We start from the raw sequence: 8,525 nt of genomic DNA on the forward strand, positions 1-8,525 counted from the left end.
ACTACTCTCTAGCTGGACAATTGGTGCCCGGTCGGTGCGCGAAACTGCCTGCACCTAAAAGAACTGTTGTTTTATATATGTTTGTTTCAAAATAATTAAGTGCGTTACTGCGTATGTGACTCTAATAGAAACTTCTAAACATAAATTATGGCACTTGATTTCGAAGAAAAGTGCAATTATATAATGTCTGAAAGTTTAATAAATTCAGGAGTAATTTTATCTTTTTAATAACAAAGAGAGGAGATCTAAAAGCTGGTTGAGAGAGAGAGAGTTTGTGAGGGTGACTTACGGGAGTCGTATGGAAGAGGGAGAAAAGGACAGGAATCTGAGTCGGTCCATGGTGTCCCTTGCAAGGGGGGAAGAGGACAGGGTGAATCACCAAAATTTTTTTTTTCTTTCCTCTGCAGAGCGGTCCACCATTGGATTCATGTGGGGTCTACGTGGTATGCTATCATTCTAATTCTTTTCGAATCATTTGCCCAACTACCTAGGAAAGTTGTCCGGCCATGATCAGCCACTATTAGAACATCTACTTATAAACAGTCCCACAAAAGTATCCAGTTCCTGAACTTTAATTCTTCCATGGAAGCTGATCATGAATCCGAAAAAGCACCGACCTTCTCCTTACCTGTCGATGCTGATTCAAAAGCCACCGTAATCCGACCTCTCTCGATAGCGCCACCCCACATGCGAGCCTTCCACCTTGCATGGCTCTCTCTCTTCTCCTGCTTCTTCTCCACCTTCTCTATCCCTCCTCTCCTCGCCATCATCCGTGAAGACCTCAACCTCACCGACACTGATATCGGCAACGCCGGCATAGCTTCCTTTGTGGGCTCCATCTTCTCCCGCTTCGCCATGGGGCCTACATGCGACCTCGTTGGCCCTCGCGTCGCCTCCGCCACGCTGTCTCTCCTCACAGCGCCTGTCATCCTTTCCATGTCTCTCGTATCATCGCCGAAATCGTTCGTTCTTATTCGCTTCCTAGTAGGCTTTTCGCTTGCTAACTTCGTCGCCAACCAGTTCTGGATGAGCTCTATGTTCTCCGGCCCCGTCGTCGGGCTTGCCAACGGAGTCGCCGCCGGCTGGGCTAACATGGGCTCGGGCGTCACCCAGTTGGTCATGCCGCTCATATACTCTCTCTTCATATCCCTCCACATACCTTCTTCCACCGCTTGGCGTGCTGCTTTTATCGTCCCTGCAATATTCCAAGTAGTGACAGCAATATTGGTCTTGGTTTATGGCCAAGACCTTCCGTCCGGGAAATACAAACGCTCCAATATTAAGACCCCAAAAGAGAACTTACTGAAAATTCTATGCAATGGGATTAAGAATTACAGAGGGTGGATACTGGCTTTAACATACGGATACTGTTTTGGAGTGGAGCTGACAACAAATAATATCATAGCGCAGTACTTCTACGGCAGGTTTAATGTGAATCTGGACCTGGCTGGGACGATAGCGGCGAGCTTTGGAATGGCCAATTTTTTTTCCCGGCCGTTAGGAGGGGTGATTTCCGACGAGATGGGGAAGAGGTTTGGAATGAGAGGGAGGCTGTGGGGGTTGTGGGTGGTGCAGACACTGGCGGGGTTGCTGTGTGTGTTACTGGGACGAGTCAATTCTCTGTGGGGTTCCATAACGGTGATGTGTGGTTTCGCTGTGTTCGTTCAAGCCGCAAGTGGTCTCACGTTCGGCGTGGTTCCTTTTGTTTCCAAGAGGTGAGTTTTGCTTGACACATGAAAATTGGAACATTAAAAAATCTCACGGTCAAAAAAAAAAAAAAAAAAAAAAAAAAAAAAAAAAAAAAAAAAACTTATTGCTAGGAACGCGAAACCATTTAATTTAAATTAGTATGTATATATTTAAAAAATGTTTATCAGATATAGTTGTTTTTTATTATCTCCTGATATGATATTAAATTGTTAAAAAGTCGTCATTTTTTATTATCAATTATTCAGTATAATACAAAAGGACGATGGATAAAAAAATGATTAATAATAACCTTAAAAATTAAAATATGCATGTACGATTCCGTGGCTTTGTCCCGACAGAAAATGTTTCGGTGAGACTAGAAAAATAGTGTCGGTTAGAAAAATAGTGTCGGTACTTTCCACATTTCTGCAGGCCCCACATAAACTTTAAAAGGGTGACACGAACGATCAAGTCGTTGTTTGTTTGTGTACGTGTTTGACAATTGGCACGATTCAAGAACTTTGTTTTTGTACTAATCATTTCAAGAGCCCGTTTGTCCTGGTCGATAAAAACGGAAGAAAAGTCTTATTAGTAGTTAGGACACAGTTGACAGTAGCACTACTAGAATTAGTTTGCGAAGATGATATTTATATACTTGTGGTATTAATGCCCGCAGGTCGCTTGGAGTGATATCGGGGATGACAGGGAGTGGAGGGACGGTGGGGCAGTGGTGACGCAGCTCTTGTTGTTTTCAGGCTCTAAGTTCTCGAAACAGACAGGCATCTCTCTCATGGGGGTTATGGTGCTCGTCTGCACTCTCCCAATCACCCTCATCTACTTCCCGCAATGGGGCGGAATGTTTTGCGGCCCTGCAGCCTCTCATCATCTTCCCATGAAACCCAATATTGCAGATGATGATCATTACCACTTGCTAGAATAAGGTTCCCCAGCACGTTCATGGCATGTATAATTATTTGTTTCTAAGATAATAATGAAGGGAAAAATATTTTCTCAATTGGTTCTATCACGAATCATGAAGAAAACTCAAAACTTAATCCATGTGGACAAGAGAGTTCTTATTATTTGATGGAGATTATCTGCAATGAACCACTTATGAAAGCATTTTATCGAGTAATGTTATACTCCATGTCCTCTCATCCTATTTTAAGATATTATAAATTTATCATCATATAAATGATCACTCAATAGTGATAAATATATCACATCTTACATAATAAAATGAGAATGAAATGATAGTGTAGTGTAATGTATAGAATTTTTCTAAAAATATACACGTAAAAGGCAAAAGACAAACGATATGCTTTCGTAGGATGGTTCTATCCTGAAGCAGAATATATATATATATATACACGTACTTTTCTAAAGAAGAATAGCAAGAAAGCTGATTTACACGTACTTCGACATAAATAAGAGGTTTGTATACTGGTTAGTTTTATTTTATTAAGGTATGCATCTTTTTTTCTGTTTTGTTTTAATGCTTATTTTATTATCTTGGATAGTTATTAATTATTTATATAGTTGTTTTTTATGTCGGGATTTGGATTTTATGATTTATTGTACAAACCAGATATTTGGTTGTAAGATTCCTCCCCCATAAATAAGGGAGTTATCAATAAAATTAAATTATCGTCCTTGAAAATATATATATAATGTGCCTGCTACAGCAAGAACCCAAGATGGCCAAGGCTTAACCAGAGAAGCCACGAACTAAGAGCTGTCATGAAGACATTCTGTATACTGCACGTGGTGAGTCTTTACAAGTTTAGTGCAAAAATAAAGAAGACTACGGAAAGAATTATAAACATTGCTAAATCCGATTACTGCTTACTGGATTTCCGGCTAAGCTCATCTAACTGCCTGCTTTCCTTTCTGTTAATTAACTGTTCTTGTGCTATATGCCAACGACTTATAGTGCTTTTGACAAAGAAGCTGATGCTAATTATGGTAAATTAACTTATTCAGTTGTTTTCTCAATAATGCTTCGGAGCTCTATCCCAAACCATGGGAAAGCCCTGAGAGAAGAATCTTGGCAGAGCCCACCAACCTCCCAGAATTCCAACCAAAGTCAACTTTTCTTCTTTCAGTTCGACTCTAGCAATGCAGAGAAGCTTATAGTCTTGAACTTCAACATTTTTAGCGTATAGTGACTGCAAAGCAAAAGATATCAGCTGTGGGTAAAAGCAATCTATTTGTAAAAGACACTTGAAAGAGATTGGAAGTCGATCCACTCACTCCATTCTACCCACAATTATCAAATCTAAATTGTTATAAACCATAGTGCATGCGACCAATTAAGATGTCAATTCGAAGAAGTCATTGAATAATTTCCATGGAAACATAGGCGCATAATCAGATCATGGATCAATTGTTGCAGATGATATATAGGCAGTCCAAATTTAGCTATGAATACACGTGGCTATGAGAAACTGCAGCCTGATAAGCGTTTGAAAGAGAGAATTAGGAAAACACATCATGTTCTATTCTTTATCCTGTTTCTTCTCCATTCTTTCCTTATAAGCAAGGGCAGAACCAGGAATTATAAGATGGGAGAAATACAAAAATAAAAAATAAATAAAAAGTTAAAAATCGTGGGGAGGGGGAACTAATTTTTAATAAGCTTCTAAAATCATGGAATGGGCATCCAATGGGTGGAGTGATGCCCGTTTGACATAAGTATTGGTAGAACCAACTTCCCTCAATAAGCATGTGTACTTGCAAGCCCAAGTAAACTGTCACGGCCATCCAAAAAACTCTCACCAGATGCCATATCCAGTACATATATATAACCTTACGCGCCATAAAAACTGGAGAAAAGTATTGGAATAAAAAGTCAATGCAAATAGTAGAAAAATGGGCACACCTTTTTTCTGTACAAGTGAGGCTCTTTGCGCATGGATTGATAACATAACTGCAACATGTAAAGTTTGAAATAATAAGCTCATCAAGGAATGGTCAAGCAAGATCCTTTTTCCTATAACAGTAGTTTTTTCCTTCGAGTTATATGCATATAGGAACAAAGAACAAAGAGTAACTCCTGAGATTTCAACCTCATAACTCAAAAATGACATATTATAGTCTATAGTTCCCTCACTCAACAAAGCCTTGGTTTCCATTTAAATTCAAAGCAGCTACCCCAATTTAATAGACCATTGATCAACTCCAAGTATGTAGAATCATATCAGCCACTGAAATTGTCAAGACGATACCAGGGAGGACAAAATCATAATAGCAAGGATTTTACACAAGAAATTATCAACAATAATGAAAAAATATATCCTATGAGATAACCACATATTGATGAAAATTGATTGTTCACATTATGTTCAACAAAATTAAAAAATGTATTCATCTGTCAAGAATCCAATCCACGTATTTCTTCAGCTCACTAGTCAAACACCAGGGAATGGATTGCCTCTTGATACCCTAGTTCGTGAGTTCTATACTCTACAAGAGTTTAGAAAGTTTTTTTATTGGACTCTCTCTAAGTCATGAGTACAACAAGGTGAAATGGAATACATCCTTACCTGACCAACAAAAACATAGACTGAGAGAGGACTAGGATTTGTGCTTAGGAGTAACAAAATAATTTTGATTGCAATGAGTGCAATAGGATGATCCAAGTTTGTCAACACAGTAAGAAATAAAAAACCAGGTAGCCAGAATTTCTGGGCAAACATCCAGAAGGTCCGCGGATCTTCTTCCTCATCCAAAGCATCTGACAAGTGGTGATCATCCAGCAAAATATCAAGATCCACGTTAATGAAAATTTGAAATTCAATGCATGAAAATTTACTATGGGTACAAGTTTAAAAGATGCTGATACCTTAAAAACGGAACATATAGCCCATAATACTGGTTGATATGTTCTACTCACCATCCATAGCATAAACAACACGAGGCTGAAAGCTTCTAGACCCCATTACAACTGACACAGCAAGTATGCATCCGATACTTAGCTTATGCCCTACAAGAATGTCATCGCAACAACCATAATATTAAAACAGGTTGCATATTAAGTTTGATGAGTTTGTAATTTTGGATATTTTGTCTGGTCTTTGGAAGTATTAGTTTTTAATGCCTGGGTTTTGGGCCTTTTGATTTGTTTATATACCCTAGGCGTCTTGATGTAACCACGGTTTTCCTTCGCCACAAGTGAGGGCAATCAATAAAATTGGGTACCATCCTCTTCTTAAAAAAAAAAAAAAAAAAGTTGCATATTAAACAAATAACATAATATGTATTGCTTATTGCATTAGGGAGGACCTCAATCGAGTCTCAAAAGAAGTTAACAAGCAAAGTATAAGCCCAGAAAATAACTGCTTTTAAACTCTATATAATAAGAGAAAAGATATTTGCAACCGTGAATTGTGCAACCGCCGCGTAATCGTTTTGCAAAAAGTGAATAAAACATGAGACCCACATGAAAAAAATTAATTTTTTAACAGTGGACTCCACTTTTTTTAAAGCGATTACACAACGTTTATACACTTTACGGTTGTATGTAGAATTGTTAATATAATAAATATTAGTGGTATAGCATCTCTAAAACTAGATTAGATGGATAATAACACTGCAATAAATGGATGGGAAACGATAACACCATGTGACCCATCTCATTATGTAAACCATTTTCTCCACAAGACACTCCCTTTTGAAATAGTTAAGCTTTGCAACTCAAACAGGGAATAGGTAGGTGCAGTGCAGGGCTAAAGTAAATTTTCCCAGTAGATTGAAACAGGCCACTCTAGCATAAGATACGAGTTCCACTCTCCCCGCACGAACACGAACGTTATCAGAATAGCGTAGTAACGAAAGCTAAACATGATGAAAATTACATCATCTACGTGCTTGGTTATATACTCAGATTCTAAACATGGGAAGTTCAACTTGTGAAACTTAAATTGGGGACGCGCCCACTTCCATGTTTGGATTAAAAAAGATACGCAACGTGGGAAATTCTTTAAAAGCCTTCGAAATGTAACCCAAGATACGGAACCACAAGATTTTGCATTAACAGTAATATTGAATAAAAAAAGATAAACAACCTTGCAATTTAAATGCAGCAAGCACTTGACTTTCACGCTGTAACGCTAAGACTGAATGAAAATGACGCAAAATTTTGACTTAAATCAAATAGAAGATTTAGAGCGAATTACCTGAAAAACAGAAATATTTTCTCCGTGGGATTAATTGACGCTCAAATGCTGACACGCGGTTGCGAAGAACAGGTTCAAGGGCCTTTATCAACGTCTTTAAAGGTTCAAATTTGGCATAATCTGCGAGAAAGTAGTGGAACGCAAAGAAAATTAAGAAAGCGGTCGAGAATTGTCAGGAGACAAATTTTACGAGAGAAATACACGGAGAGAAAGAGAGACAAACTCACAGGATTTTCTGGAATGAAAGATTGGTGGATAAGACGAGGTTATCACAGTAATAGATTGTCTGATCGGACGGAGAAATTTGGTCGAGTGCGCCATTTTCACATTACCGGCTGTGGTTCCGAAGGGCCTTTCCTTCCTTCAAAGGCCCCCCACCCACAATGGATCTTTCGGATCAACAGAGCGAATCTACCTTGGGTAGGAGTTATGACAATTATTTCATTTTGAAAGAAAAACGAGGAAACCATCGTCGTTTTGCTTTACCATTTCTTTATATGATGTCAAATAATTTAATGCTAAGTAATGAATAATAAATAATTTTCAATAATTTAATATTAAATTATAAAATTATTTAATAAAAAATGATAATCAGCACTTATCATGTCCAATTAAACAAATACATGAAACTTGAATTTAATTAAAAACGCCCTTGATAATTAAAGAAACAATTCTTCTTTGGAACGGTAATGCCGAAGTTGTCAGTTTAACGGCAGCCAATGCTATGCTAACATATAAGACTCCTCGTAAAAAAACTCATGCACCGCATCACAGCAAAACTCTCACTTTATCCGTGTATGTATTTTTCTCATGTGAAGGCAAACCACTTCTACACCTTTGCACTTTGCACCCACCCCACTGTTGCGCGGCGTACAATCATCACCCCCTTCAAACCGTCGTGTCCAACCATTTCGCCTTCGCAACCAACTTGTTGTCGTCCTCAATCTATCTCCATCACCGTTGGAATCACTCTTCTATTTGCTTATTGAAAATGGTAGGATATGAAACCATTATAGAAAAAGGACACCTTTTGTATAAAATGGTTCATGTGGATTTGGGTTAATGATAAGCTGAGGTTGGTTGAAAATTATAGGTTTTTTCTGCTAAACTTGTCGCTACCATCAAACCCAAAATCAAAGTTTTTCAGGACTTGGGCTTTGCACTTGACGACATTGCCAAGATTGTACATGGTGATCCGTGAATTCTTACTCGGAGTGCCAGTAATCAATTGGATTTCCGATTCCCAACTTTCTTTCATTTTCTCTCTCTCTAAAAAAAAAAAATCACCTTTTACAAATCTAGCCCCATAAGTGAATCTGCAAATTTAAACCTCTAAAAATTGCCCTCCTCACAAAATACCATAAGCATTCACCATCAAAGAGGTCTGGTTGCTTTCATAGCCCCAGTCTCCAAATAGAAGATGTTAAAAATACTTTCTTTTCTCCATTAAAATTAATTAGCAAACCACAAAACAAAACACACAAGAATCTTTTTTGTGTTGAAACTGCGGCGAGAGAACTTGGTGGGTGACAGATTGGATTTTTGAAGTATTCTGAATTTAGTTCTTTGTGGATCGTTAAATATTTATTTAATTTCATGAGATTTTTCTGCATAAGCCGAAGAGCATTCTGGCTTCGTTAATACGGTTGAGAACAAAAG

General features: G+C 38.1%; 2 protein-coding genes across 5 annotated transcripts; one reads left to right on the forward strand and one right to left on the reverse strand.

Annotated features, from left to right (window-relative positions):
• Positions 1 to 496: 496 nt before the first annotated feature.
• Positions 497 to 2,851, forward strand: LOC121251376 (high affinity nitrate transporter 2.7-like). The gene is given in 3 exon segments (XM_041150633.1): positions 497 to 1,715; positions 2,366 to 2,406; positions 2,409 to 2,851. Coding segments are annotated over 3 exon segments (1,395 nt in total). The 5' UTR covers positions 497 to 582; the 3' UTR covers positions 2,630 to 2,851.
• Positions 2,852 to 3,502: 651 nt separating this feature from the next.
• LOC121253175 lies at positions 3,503 to 7,325 on the reverse strand. 4 transcript variants are annotated; one of them, XR_005938364.1, is made up of 7 exons: positions 7,094 to 7,325; positions 6,867 to 6,986; positions 5,585 to 5,674; positions 5,235 to 5,425; positions 4,797 to 4,864; positions 4,571 to 4,618; positions 3,503 to 3,857 (listed from the first exon to the last, which is right to left on the reverse strand). XR_005938364.1 is itself a non-coding variant. In XM_041153119.1 (6 exons), the coding sequence occupies exons 1-5, from the start codon at positions 7,185 to 7,187 to the stop codon at positions 4,802 to 4,804; spliced, it is 558 nt and encodes a 185-aa protein (XP_041009053.1). In that variant the 5' UTR covers positions 7,188 to 7,325; the 3' UTR covers positions 4,014 to 4,618; positions 4,797 to 4,801. The 4 variants fall into 4 exon arrangements, 1 of the variants encoding a protein (XP_041009053.1); XR_005938363.1 differs by lacking the exon at positions 3,503 to 3,857 and adding an exon at positions 4,014 to 4,439 and having other exon boundaries at positions 7,094 to 7,324; XM_041153119.1 differs by lacking the exon at positions 3,503 to 3,857 and having other exon boundaries at positions 4,014 to 4,618.
• Between the last annotated feature and the right edge of the window lie 1,200 nt (positions 7,326 to 8,525).

Source organism: Juglans microcarpa x Juglans regia, chromosome 2S (assembly GCF_004785595.1).
Source record: "Juglans microcarpa x Juglans regia isolate MS1-56 chromosome 2S, Jm3101_v1.0, whole genome shotgun sequence".
Classification (NCBI taxonomy): Eukaryota; Viridiplantae; Streptophyta; class Magnoliopsida; order Fagales; family Juglandaceae; genus Juglans; species Juglans microcarpa x Juglans regia.